The 19,159-nt window shown below is 50.3% G+C and overlaps 1 protein-coding gene across 1 annotated transcript in view; it reads left to right on the top strand.

Annotated features, from left to right (window-relative positions):
- Positions 1-18,832, top strand: part of GPR107 (G protein-coupled receptor 107) — a 70,440-nt gene extending 51,608 nt beyond the window's left edge. The window contains exons 15-18 of the mRNA XM_073222946.1: positions 6,572-6,621; positions 7,784-7,867; positions 8,613-8,734; positions 14,321-18,832. Of these exons, the coding sequence (XP_073079047.1) occupies positions 6,572-6,621; positions 7,784-7,867; positions 8,613-8,734; positions 14,321-14,417 (353 nt within the window). The 3' untranslated portion in view covers positions 14,418-18,832. The remainder of the gene's footprint in view (positions 1-6,571; positions 6,622-7,783; positions 7,868-8,612; positions 8,735-14,320) is intronic.
- Positions 18,833-19,159: the final 327 nt, after the last annotated feature.

Here is a 19,159-nt window from a genome sequence, read left to right as displayed (position 1 = left end):
CATTAGCTTAGAGGACTGGCTTAGTACACTGTACATTTAAATTAACAGTGTCTGCTTCTGATCATCTTTCTTTTTGTTTTTTTTTTCATCGTGTTTCTGAGGAAAATTCATCAGAAGGATTCTGAAGAATCTTAGCTTTTGTGTGAACCTCCAAAACATTTGAACAAATGGTGATTGGTTTGTTGCAGAATACTGGAGGAACGCTTTGTCGTGAGCTGCTACCGTCTGAGAGTAGACGTGTCCATGAGAAGTATTTGTCAGTACTGCAGTTCTCAAGAGGGTCCTCAGGGTTGAAACTATTGTCTGAATAAGGCATCAGTTTTTTTGCTGTTGACATTTGCACTGATGGTGCAGGAGTAGTGATGGGTAAGATAGCTGGCACCTTAATAGGAATCGAGGTAGTGACTCCAGGCTGTACCAGGGCCATTGCATTCTTCATTGCCACCCATGTGAAGAGGGTGGCCTCAATGAAGTAGTAAAAATTATTAATGTTATTGAATCTCAACCCTTGAATATGCATCTTCTGACATTCTGTGTGATGAAATGGGAAGCATGGGTCCAGCACTTCCACTGTGTGCCTGAGTGTGATGGCTGTCTTGAGGGAAAGCACATGTGCAGTTTGAGGTACAAGCTGAACTAGCTGCTGTTCTCTTGGGTCACCATCTTTATATGACAGAATGAGAATGGTCCAACTACGGTTACTCAGACTTGGGTTTTTGGCAGATTTTTCTTGAAAATGAATGAAGTAAACATGTCACTTCAGGAGAACAACTAAAGGTATTTTTTACCAATTAAAACTGCCTATAATTTTCACTTGAAAACATACATTTTAATTTAGGAAAACTTACTTCCAGCACTGCAGGCTTGACAGCTTTCTAGTTCTTAAATAACTTCTTATGTAAGCAGCAGTGATATTAACAAATGTAACTTAAAAAAAAATCTTATGATAAGAAGTTTCAATATTCTAGATATCTGCATAACTCAGTGAAACAATACTTTCCACCTGACCAATGCATGTTACACAGTCTTGCATGAATAAAAGGTCCATTCAAAGTACAGAATAGACCAGCGGATTTCAATGACTGAGTGTGGAAGTTCATTGAAAGTTCAGGTTCCCTACCTCACTAATCTTTAAGAAGTACCACTTGTCAAGTTTTAATGTAGAATCAAAGAAGACTATTCAGTTCTATGAAAATGCCTGCATCTGTAGAAAGCTGTATTTTCTTTCATATACTTTAACCAAAAACTCCTTCACAACAGATTGACTACAAGGAGCAAATAAAAGAATCCAGTTATATTCTATTAAGTCAGACATAGAGACTCACAAAAATGGAAAACAGTTCCACTCTTCTCATGAAATTTTTTTGAGGTCTCTCAGGCCATTTTTGCTTCTTTCTCTGATGCTTTTTATTGGTCATTTAAGGTAATGTTTTGCTTACAATGAGATGCACAGCCTTTAACTGTCTAATTTGATGACTTTTCACCACTCCTTGGTCCATTTTTAAATATATATTGAAAATGTATTTTTAAAAACATATTTTGAACCATTTTTCATATGATCCTTAACAGTCTGCAAAGCAAAGAACTTCATTCTCTGCATAGTTATTCTTTGTTATCACAGGCTTCCCCATACTTTCCTATACTCCTGATACCGTCTTTGTGAGATAGATTTGTAGGACATCCTCTTAGTGAGGCCAGAGGACACCTCATCACTCCTCGAATGGGCGCCTGCAGCCAGTGTGGTCCCGGGTCAGCGTGTGGTCTGGTTTTCAGGCCTGAGCTTGGTCGTGGATGGGGGATGCTGTCCTGGCCGCCACGCAGAGGGAGCTTGAGCCCAGAGCTTAGGCAGGGCGTGGGAGCTAGGTTGGGGGAGAGAGTCAGAGCAAGCTCTACTACCACCTAGGCTTTGTCATCCTCCTTATTTAATGTTGGTGTTTGGCTCAAAATTCTTTCTGCAGCAGGTAAGCAGGAAACAGGAGAGAATGAGATGTAGGTGGGGATATGTTTAAGCCTAGAGGTGTCCCTAGACCCAGGCAAGGATTGTTGGGGAATTTTTCACCCTTTAAGCATTTGTCATGGATCTTTGTGTCTGTGTGTCCCATGATTCATCCAGTATTAACTCCGTAGATGGCTTGCTGGCAGCTACTGGGCACTGCCTGCATTTTGAGCCACGATTGCATGGCACTGACCTGTCTCTGGGTCACAAAGCCACGCATAGCCTTTCTCAGCGCAGTGTAGGCGTTGAGAGCTTGGCCCTTGGGGAGAGGCGGACTTGAGTTTAAGTACAAGCTGTGTGACCTTGGTAGCTTCCTGAACTTCTCCAGGCCTGAGCCCACCTGTGAGGCAGTGGGAACCATGCCCCTTCCCTCGTAGGCTATTGTGAGGATCATATGGACGAAGCACGAGAGGTGCCCCTGTGCAGGGCTTGGCACATGGTTCTCACTCGGTAGATGGTGACAACTGGTACTGTTTATCACTGTGGTTCTGTGGTTCCAAGACCAGGGAAGCCCCTGGGGAGGGAGGGGGAGGTCTGTCTTCTTGCCAGCCTACCTAGTTCTTCCACTTCGGCTTAAAGTGGAAAGGCCACAGTCTTGGAAAGGGGCGGCGCTCCACCCACGGGGCCGTCTGGTCCTGCTGCTGGGTCAGAGTGCATGCTGACTGGTGAGCACTGGAGAAGGCTGGGCCCTCCCTGCCTCCAGAGCCAGAGTCCTGACCATTTCCTGAGAAGGGAGGGGGAGTCCTAGGGCAGGAGGTCCGCCATGGAGGGGCCTCGCGAGCAGGTGCCGTGCTCTCCCCCCTGCCCCATCTCTCTCCGCCCCACGCCCTGGGAGGTATTTCAAGATCCTTCTACCAGACCTCCTTCTACAAGAATAGAGGGTGGCCTGGACAGCCATACCAAGTAAAGCTCCCTGGGTGAGGCTGGTGCCCACCTGGTCAAGAACCGTTGCCATAAAGAAATTCTCCAAATGAGGAAACCGAAGCCCTGAGAAGGAAGAGGCAGGCCAGCCTCAGGCACACTGAGTCATGACGGGGCAGGGACTGGAATGCAGGTCTCCTGGCTCCTGGCCGAGCATTTTCCTCTCACCACACTCATTCTTTTACCATATTTGCTGTTCCTCGTGGTGGGGTCAGAAATAGCCAGCCCAGACTTGGTGAGCCTGGACTCTCAGGGGAGCTCAGCCCTGCCGTGGTCCAGTGAGCGGCAAGCTGCCGGCATTCTCAGCTCCAGGGAAAGCTTTTTCAGAATAAAGCAAACAGAGGCTTGGATTCCAGGCTGCGACCTGCCGCATCCCTGCCCATTGCATGGTGCAAGTGAGGCTTCACCCTCCTGGAGCCCGCTAGTCCCCTGCTCAGCAGGCTGACTCATCAGTACATATGGCAGCGCAGCTTCCAGGAGAGCCCAGGGCGCTCTGGCAGGCCCCAGGTCACCACTTGTCCAGTTTTACTTACTAGGATCTGGATTCCTGCAGGTGTGGCCGCCACTGTAACAGTATATGCCACATTTGGTATTCCATTAATACCATATGATCCTGATACTATAACATCAGACCCTCAGCAGGTGCTACTGTGAGCTATTTGCTTTCCTTGAACTGTCCCATTAATTCCCTCAATACCCTGAACAGTAGGTATCGTTAGTCTTGTTTTACGGATGACAAACACTGAGGCCCAGAGAGGTTAGGTGGCTTACGTGAAGTAACACAGCCAGGAGGCAGCAGAGTTGGAATTTGAACCCACGATGTTCAAATGTGTAGGGCCTGCACTGTTGCCTACTTCTGTTTCCTACTTAAATAAGTAACCTTCCTCTGTACCTTCACTGCCTCAGCTGTGACTTGAACACCCAAGTGGGACCCAGGAGCCTGATCCTGTGAGCAACAGTCTTGTAACTATCTAGCATATGACTGGAAATTATGTCTGTCACAACTGGTGGGTTTGGGAAACAGCTCTGTTTATCGTGGCTGTCTTCCTTAGAAACCACAGTGGTTGCCAGGTCCATTGGTCTGTCCTAGCTCATGTCCTGCAATAGCATGGCATCAGCGCCTGAGCTGGCGTCCCTTCACGGATGCCTGGACCTGGGTGCACAGCCTCTCTCTCAGAGTGTCTTGGTCAGCAGGGAGCAGAAGTGTTAGATGCAGGGCCTTCCACTCCCTCCCTCCCACATCCGGTGACCTGCAGGGCCTTAAGCCCTGTGCTGTCAGTCACCCCCCCCGCCCCCCCCCCACCAGTTTCCTTTGCTGTGACAGGAGACCGTGAAATGTCCCTGGAAGAATTCTCTCTGGTCCTCAGCTTTGTTGCCTTGGCCCGCCCATCTCCCCAGCCAACCACCAAGGCGGGCTCACTGGCCCGTCCACTGCTCTGCACAGGTGGAGGAGTGCACCCCCGCCTTGTAGAGGGGCCTCCACAAATGCAGTGACCTCGACTGGGCTCCTGTTCTTGGCTCTCTGCATCCTTTGTCCAGAGAGAGTGTCCCAAAATGTAGGTGTGGGTAAGGCACCAACCAAGAAGGACAGCTGTTATCTTCTGTGTCTGCTTTCAACTTTACTGTCAGCCCAGCCCGTCCCCTAGGCTCTCCGCAGTCTGGCTGCACGTGTCTGCTGAGCCTTTGTACCTGTTCTTCCTGAGCACTTGCCCCACTCGGCCTCTCCACTCTTGCCCCTCCTGACCCACTTCAGGCCTCTGCTTAGACAACACCTCCTTTGGGAATCCTTTCTGTCACCCTTGTCCCTGCCCTGCCTCCGTCTCAGAGAGAGCCCTTCCTTGGTTGTGGCCATGGCAGCCATGCATATGGTGCATATCCAGACATGAAGGCTTGAAATCCGGTAACAAAAATGTGGCACTCGTCTCATTTGTCAGGATTTATTTCAGCAAGCAAAAATCAGAAGAGACTTTTGAAGCACTTTTATCATTGAAGCGGTCTAAACTATCAGTGCTGTTCTTTCTCAGTTATTCAGAGAATTGAGTGTTCACATTCAAGATGTATCTTGCTTTTTTGGGAGGGCCGCCATTCCCATAGGACGGCAGTTTTAAGGGGCAGGGTGCAGCGTGAGTGGTCGTGTGATTGCCCATGGGCAGCGTGAGCAGGAGATGCACACGCAAAAAGGGCCTGGTACACGCAGATGAGTGAACCTTTAAACCTCAGTGACTTAGATATCTGATAGTATTATTATCCGAAACTTAGATGGTCTCGGTTTTAATACCTTGTCTTCCGTGAAGGCTCTCCCATCCCATCAGGAAGAGCGCCTGCCCATGTCACTGCTTGTACACCTGTACCCTGGGCACACTTAGCGCTCAGGGAATGTATAGCTCCTGGTCCAGTGCCTTTCCCTGCGGGACGGCAGCCACCCTCAGGGCAAAGACCACAGCTGCCATGGTCACTGCTGCATCGCAGGGCCTGGCCCGGAGACAGACTTGGAAAAACTGGATGACGTGATTTAAAAAATAACAAGACTGTCTTTGAGGTCATTGGGTAAGAAAGCCTTTGCTGATCTGCCGCTTTAATTTTGCTTCTTCAGATGTCACGTGTGTGCATGAGTGCACTGCAGCTCTGGATGGGGGTGCTACAGCCTCCTGATTTGGGGAGTCAGAATTTCCCGGAAATATTTCCTGGTCTCCCCTCATGGTTTTTCAGAGAACGTTCTTGCAGAACTGTTAGTTGCTGATCACCTAGAAGATTAATTCAGGAATCCAGGAATGTCTTTTGGAATCTTAAAGTTGATTGCTCCCCACTAATCATGAGCCAGAGGAGGGAGAGAGGAAATTTTGAACCTTCACCACCCATGGTCCCATTCTTAAATGAAACCTAATTGAATGCTATTAAGCAAAATTAATTTGCCTCCTGCCGGAAGGTTTATGATGAATGAAAGGCTTGCTAATCGGTGAGGGAGCCAGGCTACCCTCTGTGGTCATCAATATTTCATGGCCATAGGCAGTGGCAGGAAGCTCGCTGTCCCGGCTCTTTGACCTTGAACAATCATGAAGGTAGGACAAAGCCAGGGAAGTCGTATTTAAAGGGCTTGTTACAAGGCACTTAGTGAAAACCTAAGTGAAATTTGCAAGATGTGCCCCTGGGTTAATTGAATTTACACCCTGAGCTAGTGGGAGGCTCCCCCAGATGGGTGAGACCTACCTGAGACTGGTGCTAGTTGGAGGTGAAGGGCTGCAGCTCTTGTCAGCCCCAGCGGCAGAGCTGAGATGTTTAACAGTGGCTTTTAGGGAGCAGAGGAGTCCGGATCTCTGGTGTCTGTTGATTTCTGTGGTGTCTGTATATGCCCAGCATGGCCAGTTTAAAGCTGCTGAACTTGGAGGTGGGTGCTGCACAGGTTTGTGGGTGCAAGCCACCGCAGCACCCCACTGGGCTGGGAACCCAGCCTGCTGCCTTCACAGCTCCCCGGTTCTTCCTGGTGACCGGGGGAGATCATGCCAAGCAGTTTCATGTCCAGAAATAATAGATGTGCCCCTGGGTACTGCTCGTCTGCAGCAGACTTGGCCTCTTGACAGAGGGTGCCTGAATGGGACTTGCTATAAAACTGAGAAAAAAAGTTAATGAGGCTTTCATTTTGTTCTTTCTCCCTAGCTGCCATTAACTTAGCAAAGCTGAAACTTTTCAGACATTATTACGTCCTGGTGAGTAAAAAAAAAAGCCTGTATCTATAAATAAGATCAAGGAGTCGAACAAATGAACTCCCAAGGAATTGGTGAGAGCACAGAATGTGCTGCCTGGAGCTGTGGGTTTCAGTTACCAAAACCAAGTTGTGCCTTTTGCTGTGCAAAATTCAGTAGCAGAGTGACTTCTTTTTCAATTTTAGTTTGAAATTTGGCTTTAAATACTCAGAAAAGTAGTACCTACTTCATATTTTTTGACCTGTGGGAATTATAGAGTCCCAGGCCACGCCCGTGTGACCCTGATCTTTAACACCCTCCCCCCTGGCTCCCCACAACTGCTGTGAACAGGTCCCCGGTTCAGTCTCTGGATTCTCTCCTGGGCAAGTGCCATACAGAGCTGCTCCTTTGACTTGCTTTTTTATTCATTTACAAAAATGGAATCAGACCTAAAAACCAGACTAACAGACACAAAAAGTCCATATAAGTAAACAGCAAGGCAGGACTTGCTGTAATTTATTAGGATAATAATTTCTTAGAATATGTGAGGAGCAAGTCTTGTAGAGTTTGGTTCCTGACTCTTTTATGCGTGACCTTCTGTGGTCTTGACATTGACTTTCACTTGAAACAGTCCTTTCCTGCAAGCCTGGCCACCCTGCGCGTGGTCCCGGTTAGCAGATCACGCTCAAGTGGCCATCATATTGAATCCTTGTCACATCCACCCTTACTGGTGTTTTGGTACTGCCACTGAGTGTGGACTTCGAATGTTTACAGCATCTGCTGAAGAAACTTAAAGTCAGTATTTTCCCTGTATGGCTTTATTTTGTTAATTACTACTGGAAAACATTCCTTAAAGTCTGGGCATAAAAAATACTACCCTTTGGGGAATGAAATCGATGGGTTAGTTATGTGGCTAGGATGAGGAAAGGGTTACTCAGGAGTTAGAGCAGTTAGACCGAAGTGTTTTGACCTCCCTGTGTTGTGTGGTCACCTAGAGATAAATCCTTTCAAGTCTGCTAGAATAGCCATCTCTTTGCTATACTTACCATTAGCACTGCAAGTGTCAGAGAATTTTCTTCAGTCAATTCTCTTTTCTCTTTCATAGTTATTTGCGAAAGCCAATTGTGGGAAGAAAGTGGTGCATAATTTCTGTGTGGATTTTCTTACCTCTTTCCTCTTCATACAGATCGTATGTTACATATACTTCACCAGGATCATTGCATTTCTCCTCAAACTTGCTGTTCCATTCCAGTGGAAGTGGCTCTACCAGGTAAGCTGCTCACGGAACAGCATGGGAGAATGTAGATCTGAGAATAAAGTCTTGGGGTGTAACTTAAGGTTGTTACTGATTTATCTGGCAGTGGCCACTAAGACCTTCTGTCTCTTTTGTCTACACTCAAGATTATCCCTGTGTTGAGGAAAGCTGCTGGATTGCATGAGAAACCTGGAAGTAATTGCATTATTGATTGTAGTTTTCAATTTTTAAAAGTCTTTGAAGAGAAAAGCCTCAGGCAGAGAAATATTTGCCCTATATAATTAAAATCTAGATGAGACATGGTCTTTCCTTCTGTTACAGGGCTTAGAATAGCTTAGAATCCAGACCTCCCTTTTTCGAAGCCCACTACTACTATTTCAATAGTAATGTGTCCTTGCAGTGCACTAGACCTAGTTTAACTACTAGGGTAAACTGTCAGATGATCTAGAGACTTTTTTTTTTGAAGCACTCGCTTGTGGCTTGGCATTATAGGAAATGTGGGTATATAATGAGCTCTTGAAAGATGAGTAAAGAGGCTGGTTAAAGCCTGGAGTCTTAAATGTCATCTCTGGGCAGAATGCTCCTAGTGAGGCTTCAGCAAATTTTCTAAGGAAAAGCCTCCCTCGCTGTCTCAGCAGACATTTGTGTGAGTGATAGGAAAGGGGTGGGTGTCGGGCTTTATCAGTCTGTTTAGTTCCACTGCTTTCTGAAAAGCAACGTTGCTAATCCCTTTATTTTGGGGTGGGCCTTAAATTTGCAGCTCCTGGACGAAATGGCCACGCTGGTATTCTTTGTTCTAACGGGGTATAAATTCCGCCCAGCGTCAGATAACCCCTACCTACAACTTTCTCAGGAAGATGACGACTTGGAAATGGAATCTGTGTAAGCCATCTCCTTTTCCTCTCTACCTTTGCCCCTTTGCCTAACTGAAAGCAGCACGGTGTGAAATGGGGCCTCTGTACTCCACATTTTGTTCCTCCAGAGGTGGTACCTCTATTTTTAGCAGAAGAAAATGGACATTCAAGCCATGGGCTGATTTACTCAGTTTGAAATACAGCATCTGCCAAACATCACTCAATCTTTTCAGAGAAAGTAGAACTTGCCACCCTAGTGAGTCATTGGAGCCTGCTTCTGGTAACTCAGTGGCAGGAAGCTGGGGGTATCCTTGGCCTGTAACACTATGGAACACGGGCGACCCCACCTCCTGGCAGTCCCCTGCCATTGGGAGCTTCCGCTGAAAAATAATCACCCGAGTCATCTGTAAGTCTGCTGATTATCCTCAAATGTCACTTACCATCACGTAACTGGCTTTTCACAGCATAGTGACTTGCCCTGTATCTGAGCATTCAGATGGGCTTCTCTGAATCACAGGGTAAGTGACTCTAGGGTCTCTATTTTCTGCGTAAGGGCGGTCATTTTCTAGAAGAGTGAATAGTGATTAAGCCTATTTACTTGGTGACCGGTGAACTATGATGGGGCAGGTCAGTCGTGTTTGATGATTGGCCTAAGGCTGAGGATCCCCCTTCTTGTTCCACTTGTTCCTAGTTCAGAGGCCACGGCCTCGCCCACGCTGGGCTCTCCTGGGCCGCTGGGCAGGTCGGCAGCATGGGACAGCTCTTTGTGCTCAGCTCCATTATGGAAACAATACACGGGAGGCAGGGCCTGCCGAAGGGCCCCAAACAACTCTCCCTGTGCAGAGGAAGCAAGTGCCCCTCGATAGCTGGTGGAGGGGAGAGCGGGAGAACCAGCACATGTGCCTTTTCTAGAAGTAGCAGAATCTGAGCAAGTGACTATTGCCTGGGGTGGCACAAAGGAGAGTCCATCTGGTAAGCAGCAGCGCCAGGAAGTGAGCTCAGACACGGTGTCTGTGCTGTGCCCTGCTGGGCAGCCTCCAGCTTGTTCTCCCGTCGTTTACGGCAGGATTTCTCTGGATGAGCAGCTCGGAACAGAATGGCTGGGTCAGAGCACTTTCCACTGTACTGAATCTCACTCCCAGCGGCTGTATCAGTCGGCTGCACAACAGCGCTGTAGGAGCTCCCCTTCCCCGTGTCCTTGCCTTGAGCCATTGCATCCAGAAGCATGAATGCAGTGTGAAGATATTTTTGTCTCACTGCAAAATTTTTTAAGACTTTGTTTTTTTTGTTTCTCTCTGGCAGTTATTTGAGGATAGTGGTAACCATATTAGCAAAAGGGTCTGTATGTGTTAAAATCAGGGGTGGGGGGTGTGGAACAGGTGGGTGTAGATGGACAGACCATCAGTCTGTCTAGTGGAGACTAGAGAGTGTGTGTTCTTTGTTCTCTCAAGATTTGGGCAAGCCTGGAATGCTGAGTCAGGAGTTAGCCTTTGGTTGCCTCAGTTTATACTCCTGTTACAAGGGGACGGGTTCACCATCTTTGCAGCGGCTGGTGTTACATGGGCCGCACCGTAGCAGCGAAGTGGGCTTCTCTTCGGTGGCTAGAACAAGAGTCAAACTAAATGAAGGTTTTATTCAGGGTGGTGGTGTTCCCAGTGAGCACCAGCCCAGTTTAGCCTGTGGAAGAGAAGTTCAGGAGCTGTCTGAGGCCAGATGCTTGAGGCAGCAGAGAGATTGTTCTGAGGTTTCTCTTTGGCTAAGAACCCTGCTGTTGAGAAAGTTCGTTGAATTTACAAGATGTGACAGCAGAACAGGCCTGAGGTGGAGGCTTCAGTTGTCAACCTGACATCCTGCGGGTGAGTGTGACGGCTACCTGGAGCTTCCTGGGGGCGCCTCTGCGCCCTGGGCTCTCCCTCCTCTACTCGGAGGCGCTGTTCCTCGATGGCACCTCCTGATCCTCCAGAAATGACCCAGCCAGAGGCGGGCAGAGCCCTTGCCTGTGTTTTCTAGAAGGCCATGAACCTCTGTCATCCACACTGGAGGGTGTTTCTTGAAGAGGGAGCTAGGTCTGATGTCTGCCACAGAACAAAGCACCTCCTTATGCCTCCCACGCCCCAAAACAAATCCACCTTCTCGCTATCATTTTCTCCATTGGGAGCACACGGACTCTAACCTGATGGGCTGAGAAGCTGGGTGCTTCCGCATCCACCTGTTCTCACCTCCTTTATCTGAAGCTGCGCTGTGGGAGTGCAGCGCGCGTGGGAAGCAAGTCTGGCCCAGGCCTGCGCATGGTCCACAGCGCCACCATCCCTAGCAGGCCTAATACGGCTTCTGTGTATGAGCCTGCCCCTCTCGGTCTTTTTCTCCATTTCTTTCAACAGCTCTATGGCCTTAAGTTCAAAGAGACTTAGCAGTTTGGGTAACACTTTTTTTGAAAAATTCAAGGTAAAAGGTATTGGGTGTAATTTCAATTACAGACTTGGCAGCTGCCCTATGTGCCATGTATGTCCTCAGTGATCTGAGTTGTTTTCTGTCATCTTGAGAAGCAAGTGTGGGAGGAGCGTTTGGTGTGAGTCCCAGGCCCAGGCAGTGTCTCTCTGGGGTTCCCATTCCAGAAGGTTGGCCTCCAGGTTGCCCTAGCCTTTCACTGCTTCCCGCAGTCCTTCAGAGGCAGGCAGCAGCAGTGGGGGCAGGGCAGTCAGAGGCTAATAGAGTTGTCTGGTAAGCAGGCCTCTCCACATTGCAAGTCCAGAAAACAGGTTTTAGTTTGGTGATAATTTTATGGTTAGTTTGGCTACAGAAACAGTGTGTCTGTGGGCCACTTAAGCCCAAACCGTATTTGACCAGTCTGCTGTGACGGAAGGGGCAGTAGGTGCCTGGAGACCCTCTACCCATCCTATCTGTGCTCATTAGGCCCTTTTGGTTGCAAGCATGGGTACTTGGGGCTCTGCAAGGACAAGAGGGGCCACCATGTAGGCATAGAAAGGAGGTTGGGGGCAACCCTGGGTCCATGTGCACTCTCCTCTGTTAGTGCTCCCTGCTCCTTCCCTTGGGCCTCGCCCTGCCCCACTTCCTGTGTCCTGCGCTGGTTCCACAGGGGGTGCACCTGCTGGGCTCAGCACTCTTGCCCTTTGCCTCATTACAAGATGTGACAGCAGAACAGGCCTGGCCTGGAGCTGTTGGCCCTTGAGGCTAGTGCCCTCCTGAAGTCAGGCCAGCTTGGCTCTAAGAAGTGCCTCCCTGAGAAGACACCGGGGCAGGACAGCTTCTGGAAATGGGCACTGGGCTTGGCAGCCAGAGAGGCCAGCCTGGCCAGGGCACTCAGGCTGTTTGTGCCTCGCTGTGAATGGCTCTGCGGCAGCGTGGAGCTCTGGCCAGTGCAGAAGCCCTGCCTCAGAGCTCGCAGTCTGCAGCAGAGCAGTGTCGCAGCGTGTAGACAGTGCTGCATGGACGTGCCTGGAGCCAAGAGGAAGGGGCCCCGGCTCGGGCGAGAAGGAGCCAGTCAGGCAGGGAAGGAATGAGCAGAGGCAAAGGGGCCGGCTGCGCTCTCGCGACCTCACCCTCCGTGTCTGGACGTGAGGGGCGGTGGCCTGCAGCCGCAGAGGTTGGGTTTAGACTGAAACTCATTGCTGCGTGTCACCCAACTTGAGCTTGGGGACGCCTTCCCGTGCTGCATGTCGGGCCTTGGAGAGCCATTGCTATGGGGCAGAGTGCTGGCCAGGAGGTGGCTCTTTGGCTGTTGTCCCCTTCAAGTGTCTGCACCGAAAAGTAGGACATGCAGAGAGGTGCATGCGAAGCCCCACCTCTTCCTGTCCCTGCCTGGGACACTGTGGGGTGTCTGCCTAATCTAGTCCACCCAGAAACCTGCCCCTCTCCCCGGACTCTGGGTTGGCTGCGAGAAGCATCGCTAGCACCAGGCAGCGGGGCTGGCCAGGCTCCCCTGCAGCCCTTGGGCATCGGGCATCCTTTTTGCTTCCTGGGGTTGCTGGGGAGACAGGATGCACTGGCCCCAAGCATCACCGCCATGGTGCCTTGGTCTGCCCCCGCTCACTTCAGCAGCTGCCTGTGCCAACTTCGCTGGAAGTACAGCTGACCCAGGAGTCTGAGGGACTCCTCTTGGAGGAAAGTCCCAGCTCAGGAGGGCTGGGTGGCTCAAGGCTTGGTCACAGCAGCAGCAAGTGGTGCAAGCAAGGAAAAGCAGGGAGGATTCTCCTTTCCTTCGTCCAAAAAATCACTTATTTGCCATTAGGGCCAGCTAATGGCTTTCAGTGCATCATGTAGACGGCCACTGAGTTAACATTTGTAGGTAAAAGCATTTGGTAGTTGCAGTGAGGGGAGTAGTAGGTAGGGTCCTTGGGGAGAGTCTATTGAATTGATTGATTGAGTCTATTTTACTGATAAGAGATTCCTGTTGGTCCATGAGGGGCAACATTGGTGCCTCCCTGTTTCCTAGAGGGCCTAGGGAGATGCTGGGCTGGGTGTGTTTAACTGTTTTTCAGAGCAGTTTTAGGTTCGCAGTAAAATTGAATAAAAGGTGTAGAGATTTCCCACCAACCTCCTCTCCCCCACATGCACAGTCTCCTCCATTATCAACATTCCCCAGAAGGGACATTGGTTACACTTGACGAGCCTTCCCTGGCACACTGTTGTCACCCAGAGTCCACAGGTTCCACGGGGCTCACTCTTGGTGTCGTACAATCTGTGGACAAATGTGTAATGACATGTATCTACCATTACAGAATCATACAGAGTAGATTCCCTGCCCTAAAAGTCCTCTGTGCGCCCTACCAGGCAGAGCTCAGGGTCTCTGCTCGGGTCTCCTGCAGCAGAGCCGCCGGCTCCTTCAGACTTCAGACCTCCCTAGACTCTGTCCTGCTCACCTTTTGTTAGGCAGGAGGTTGTCTTCTCATAAACCCACCTTCTTGAGAGCTGCTGAGTTCGCTCTGTGCAGTGCTCATCCTCAGGCCCTCCGAGGCCAGCGTTGTTCCGCTTTTGATCCTCACATTCAGTGAAGGGTTCCGTGGCCCCAAGAGAGAATAAGGCCTCTGCCCTGGGGACCCAGAGTGGAGGCAGGCCATGTGCCCTGACAGCTGCGTAGCCCGGGCCTGGCCTGCTGAGGGCAGAGCCTGGGTTTGCAGGAGGCAGCTGGTCCTCTCACCAGCGGTCAAAGAGGCTTTGGGCCCGGAAGCTTCCTCCAAATCAGTGGAGAAATGATCCACTGTGGCTAGTCAGTATGAATGGCTACAGCTGATGAGCTATGATACGGATGTGATCTCATACTCCCAACCAGCGTGTATGTGCAGCATAAAAATGTGTGACAGCCATGACAAAGAGAGATTGGTGTTGATTGTATAACAACAGCAGCTATGTATTGATGCGGCACATTAGAGAATCATTTTTGCCTCATGACAGTTCTGGGAAGTGGGAATTATTTATTATTCTCAAGTACAGAGTGGTCAGATGGCTTGGCCAAGGTTACACAGCTAGTGGGGAGCTTGTCAGGAGTCAAACCCAGGTCTGATTCCAGAGGCTGTACCCTTTACCTCTGGGCTGTGGTGAAGATTGCCTCTCACTTTACTACTGAGATTTTCCTATTTGTTTTTTCCTTGCTCAGAGTGACAACATCAGGGGTGATGGAGAATATGAAGAAAGTCAAGAAGGTGACCAACGGCTCTGTGGAGCCCCAGGGCGATTGGGAAGGCACTGCGTGATGGGCACCCTGGAGGCTGGCGCTGTCAGAGGAAACACTTAATTTATTAGGAGTCTTGATGGAGAGCGAGAGCAGCTGGCACCTCCCGACAGTGACACCACAGAGCACGTGGCTGGGAACAAAGTGCCACGGAACCTAGTTTCTTACTCTCTTCTCTGGAAACCTGATCTATGGCTTGTTACAGGCAGTTTGAACCTCCTTCAGGTGGGGATGGTATGGAGGGAATAGAAAGGAGGGTGAAAGGAAGACTTTGTTTTTAATTTGTATTTCTTTTTTTTTAAATTGGGAACTCTTAAGGTATATGCAGTTGTGACCCCAAGCGTGTAGCAGAATAGGGAGGAATGTTGGGGGATGGGGGAGGGAGGCAGAGGTGTATATCTCTGTACAGGAGACACACCTCTGTACAGGTGTATATCATTGTACAGGAACGGGGCTTCAGTACATGAGCAGATGTCACAAGGACACAAGCCTTGCAAAGACAGGGAAGGGACAAAACCGAGGGAAATTAGGTTATTTTAGAAAGCAGAGTCAAAACCCACTTTAGTATGTAGAGCCTGCCCTAGGATTCCCGGTCGTAAATGTTGCCCCAGACCTTTATCCTGGATTCTGAAAGTGACCAGAAACCAGTAGCTCAGCAGCCCGGTGGCCTCCTAAAAGGACTCCCTCCTCAGAGGACTGGAATGTCCTTGTCAAAGGCCCTGGGACTGAGGTGGGAAATGGTTTTCTCAATTGGTTTGTCTTCTGTGTGGCCTGATTGGGCAGACAGGCTCAGGGCGTAAGCTCAGTAGGCATTCTCCTGTGGGGTTTCCCTGAGCACCCCGCTCCCTGACTGCCCAGAGCAGCACCCTCCTCACTCCCCTCTCTCCTCATGACGCTTAGAGCAGAAGATGGGGAGAGATGGGGAGGGATTTGCCTTAAAGGAGCATCTGGGGGCGGAAGAGGCCGTGCTGAAGCAAATACGTACATACAAGCCAGTCATTTCACAGGCTTTCCTGGGGGCCAGAGAGGATTTCTAAAGAGGAGCGAAACGGTCCTTGTCCCAGTGTTCCAAGAGTATGTATGCAAAGAAAGTCAGTGTGACGGAGAGTCTGACTCAGGGATTGGGGCCGGCGGAACACTCCAGACACGGGCGCGAGGAGCTCCCTGAAGTGAGCAGCACGCAGCTTGGGGCCGAGCCCTCAGAGGGACGGGACAGGCTCTGGTGGCCTGTTGCCGCCGAGGGCAGGGAGGGCTGGGCAGTACTTTGCCGCTGTGATTTTGGTCGCCTGGGCCTGAGACAGGACACACGCAAGGCTGCATTGGGGAAGCTCTCTGCAGCTCGGTGCCGGTCAGGTCAGGGCGCTTCCGCCTGCCCAGATGAGTCACAGGGCTGCACCTGCAGGGGCCTCCGGGGCTCCACACAGCCACAGTCTCTGGGGGTGGGTTTCTTGCCCCTAGATTGGAAGAGTCACTCAGAAACTCAATAGCCCAGGTTTGGGAAGCTGAAGGGTCTCTACTCAGGAACCAGTTGTTGTCCCTTCCTGTTCCATCTCCCTTCCAGAATCACATGAGGAATTGCGCGCTCTCTGTGCACTCCTGCTGGCCCTCCGCTGTGCCGGCCTGACCCTTCACAAAGGCTCGGTCCTGGCCGAGCGTGGAGTACGACCAAGCATCTGGCAAGACCGCTGCTGCTTGCTGTCCCACACATACTGGGGGGAGGGTATTGTGTGTCTCCCCATCTCCCATCTAAGTATTAATGTAAGGGACCTTTTGCTTTTTTTTTTATTAAGTGAATTTGGGGCTGTGTGACAGGAGAAGGAAGTTGCAGGGAAGATGAGAATGTTTTTAAGACTTTGTTTCCCTGTGCGTGAACAGTCCCAGCGCTTCAGAAATGTGTCTCATTCTGTGGCCAGATCCCCCTTAGGTGCTGCCCTCAGAGCGGCGCGCTCACTGCTTGTCCTGCAGGCACATGTCCTTGACTAGGCCACAGCCTTCTTGGCAAGAACCAAAGTTGTGATGAAACCTCCCCTTTAGAAAGGGGCTATTACTGTAAGTGGCGGAAGGTTTGGTGTCAGGCTGATGATTGAGAAAGATCAAAAACCCCAGCCGAAGATTGGGAAAACAGGTGGTAACTCAAGTTTTTACAAAATGATTTAAGCTCTCCATCCTGTTCTGTCAAAATGTCTCTTCTTTCTCTATCCCCTAATAGCTGTGCCAGCAGTCAGTGCTGCTGTTGAGTTTAGATGGCAGTCCAGGGCCAGACAGCTCCCTCGCAGACCGCCGCTGCCCGCAGCCTGGCTCGGTTACAGTGCGGCCTGCCGGCAGCTGCAGCCTCAGTGCAGGGTGTGGGCCGAGGTGACTGGCCGCGCATCCCAGAGCGGTGGGTCGTGTTTACAGCTTTGCTCTGGGCTCCCGCTCCCTGGGTCTGCCTGCGCAGAGTTGCCGCGCTTCCGTTGAGAAATGTGCTGTGGCCTGGAAGTACTGCTGGCTGTAAAATTAGGAAGTAGCGGGTGTGTGTATCTCACTAGAGAAGCCCTTGGACAGCAAGAACCGCCATTGATCCTGGCTCTGACAGTGGCCAGAGACCTGCAGCCTACTCCTGGGTCCCTTCTGCCGTGAGGTTTGGGTAGCAGCGCGTTTACACTGCTGAATATGGCCGGCTTCTCTCCTGTGAGGATGTGCTTGCTCTCGTGTAAAAGATGGTTTCTCAGCTCACAGCCTGAGTCAGCCGAGTTTTCTTTCCAGGAACCACTTCTTGGGTAAATGTCCATGTTTCCCCACAGACCTGTGCGGCTGGTCAAGGCGGTGCTCAGGCCCACTGGGTGTCCCTTCCGGGCCGGTCCTCCCGCAGTGTGATCTCCCCGGCATCCACAGCCCACCCTCCTTTCCTGTCCCTGCTGTCCCCTCCCTCCGTTTCCCCCTCCCCCTCTGCCCTTCACCCCACACCTGCCCATCTGCGAATGTGGGCTGAAGGCTTTGGTGCAGTGCAGCATTTTCTCCCAGTGGCTGTGTTGAAGGATGTATTTTCTAAGGAGAATTCTGTCAGGAGACTGCATACCAACGCCATGAATTACTGCTTTGGACCATGTATAATCTTCCCCCACACCAAAATGTATGTCCTTTTACAGTGCTTAAGCACCTACTTCAAGGAGCCAGCCCTGACAGACCAAGGAGGAGTGTAAAAGATGCCCATTTTAATTGCGAGTGGCCTTCGGCCATCTCCCTGGTCCTGAAGCATCTTCTTCGAGGAAGGCTCTTAGAACGTTAGGCCTCTGATAAGCTTGCTGGCCCCTCTCCAAACACCCAGTCCACAGAGGAGCTGCTCCTGCCGAGTTCCAAAGAAGGCAGATCCTAGCCTGCTCCTCCACTGGTTTCCATGCTTCACCCCTTTGCTTTTCTCTGACAGACCCCCGGCCTTCTAACAGGTCCAGGCTCTCTGCCAAGTCTAGCATGCCTGTGGCTGGCTGCTTTTTCCCTCCAGGTTTCAGTAAGTTAACGGCTTCCCCCCAAAGGAGTCAGGCTTTGGCCTGACACCTCTTGATAGACCAAGAAGGTATTCATCTGGAACATACCAAATGTTCTGAAAGATCTGCTCTTCGCTCCGGTTTTCTCTGCGGTGTTTTTGTGAGGAAGTCTTTCCAAGAGATCACTTGAGTTGATGCTAATAATTCTCCCTAGTGGAATGTAGTTATTGATCGGTGGGCTGAACACCCTCCAGTTCCCCAGGGGCCTCCATTGTAGCCTGGTGATGCATCTGTAGCCTCTCTGCATGGTTTATGCTTGGAAAGGAGTGATTTTTGATTGGCTCGCCACTAGGGCATGGGACATGCATACCCCCTGAGATGCTGAGGGGGCGACAAGCAAGTGCGGGAGCAAGGGTCCTGTTGTGCTGCATGGTACCTGGTGGAGTCCCGGTGGCAGCCAGGCCAGTGGGGAAGGGGCTCGGGATAAAGTCAGTAGGGGTTAAGGGGTTAAAGTGCAGAAGAGCTACTCACTTCCAAGACTGCAAGCTCATTGAGAGGCATTGTTTGCGGTTTTGCAGTGGGCGGGGCCAGAGGGTCAGCTTTTTAGCATTTAAGATAATTACTACAAAAGTACCCCAGATTCCTGTACACACAAGGGGGTTTCTTGACGCCTTAAGCAGCTTTTGCAGATGCTAAATTGGATTTGTCTAGTCATGTGACCTCAGAAGTCAGACATACCTGCTCCGGAAACAAGTTTCCTTTGGGGGAGAGAATGTCTGTAAATGCCATTTGCTTTTCAGGTTAGGTTGGGATGCAGAAGGAGTTTTCAGTATTTTTTTAACGCTTATGATCATTGGAGAGTATTTATGTAAACATGTAAACGGGTGGCGGTTCTGATCAGGGTGATTTGATGTGTGGGATGGATTCTCTTGCTGGGATGCAAATATGTAAAATAAAGATTCTGTGATGGAAATGTGTGTGTGATTCTGTAGGGAGTCACTGGCTCCTGGCTGCTATCTCTGCTCCACCTCCTTCACATAGTTTTTTTCTTTGTGATTTTTGTTCATTAAATTAGTTAACTGCCTCCCACCTGCTCCCACTGATGACAGCAACACCTCTTGAGAAGTCCCATGTATCTTAGCAGGTCTGTGGCAGCTGCTATTGAAACTCAAATATGACTCCAGCTCCAGAAGCTAGGTTTTTGAACAGACTGAAAATCAACTGCAGTTTTCCTGCTGTCCTGTCTCCATTGGAGGCCGGAGCTCTTCTGAATCAGGACCTGGGCCCTGCTGCCATTTGA

The sequence above is a fragment of the Manis javanica genome, chromosome 2 (assembly GCF_040802235.1).
Source record: "Manis javanica isolate MJ-LG chromosome 2, MJ_LKY, whole genome shotgun sequence".
In the NCBI taxonomy this organism is placed as follows: domain Eukaryota; kingdom Metazoa; phylum Chordata; class Mammalia; order Pholidota; family Manidae; genus Manis; species Manis javanica.
This window is presented reverse-complemented; position numbering and strand designations above follow the sequence as displayed.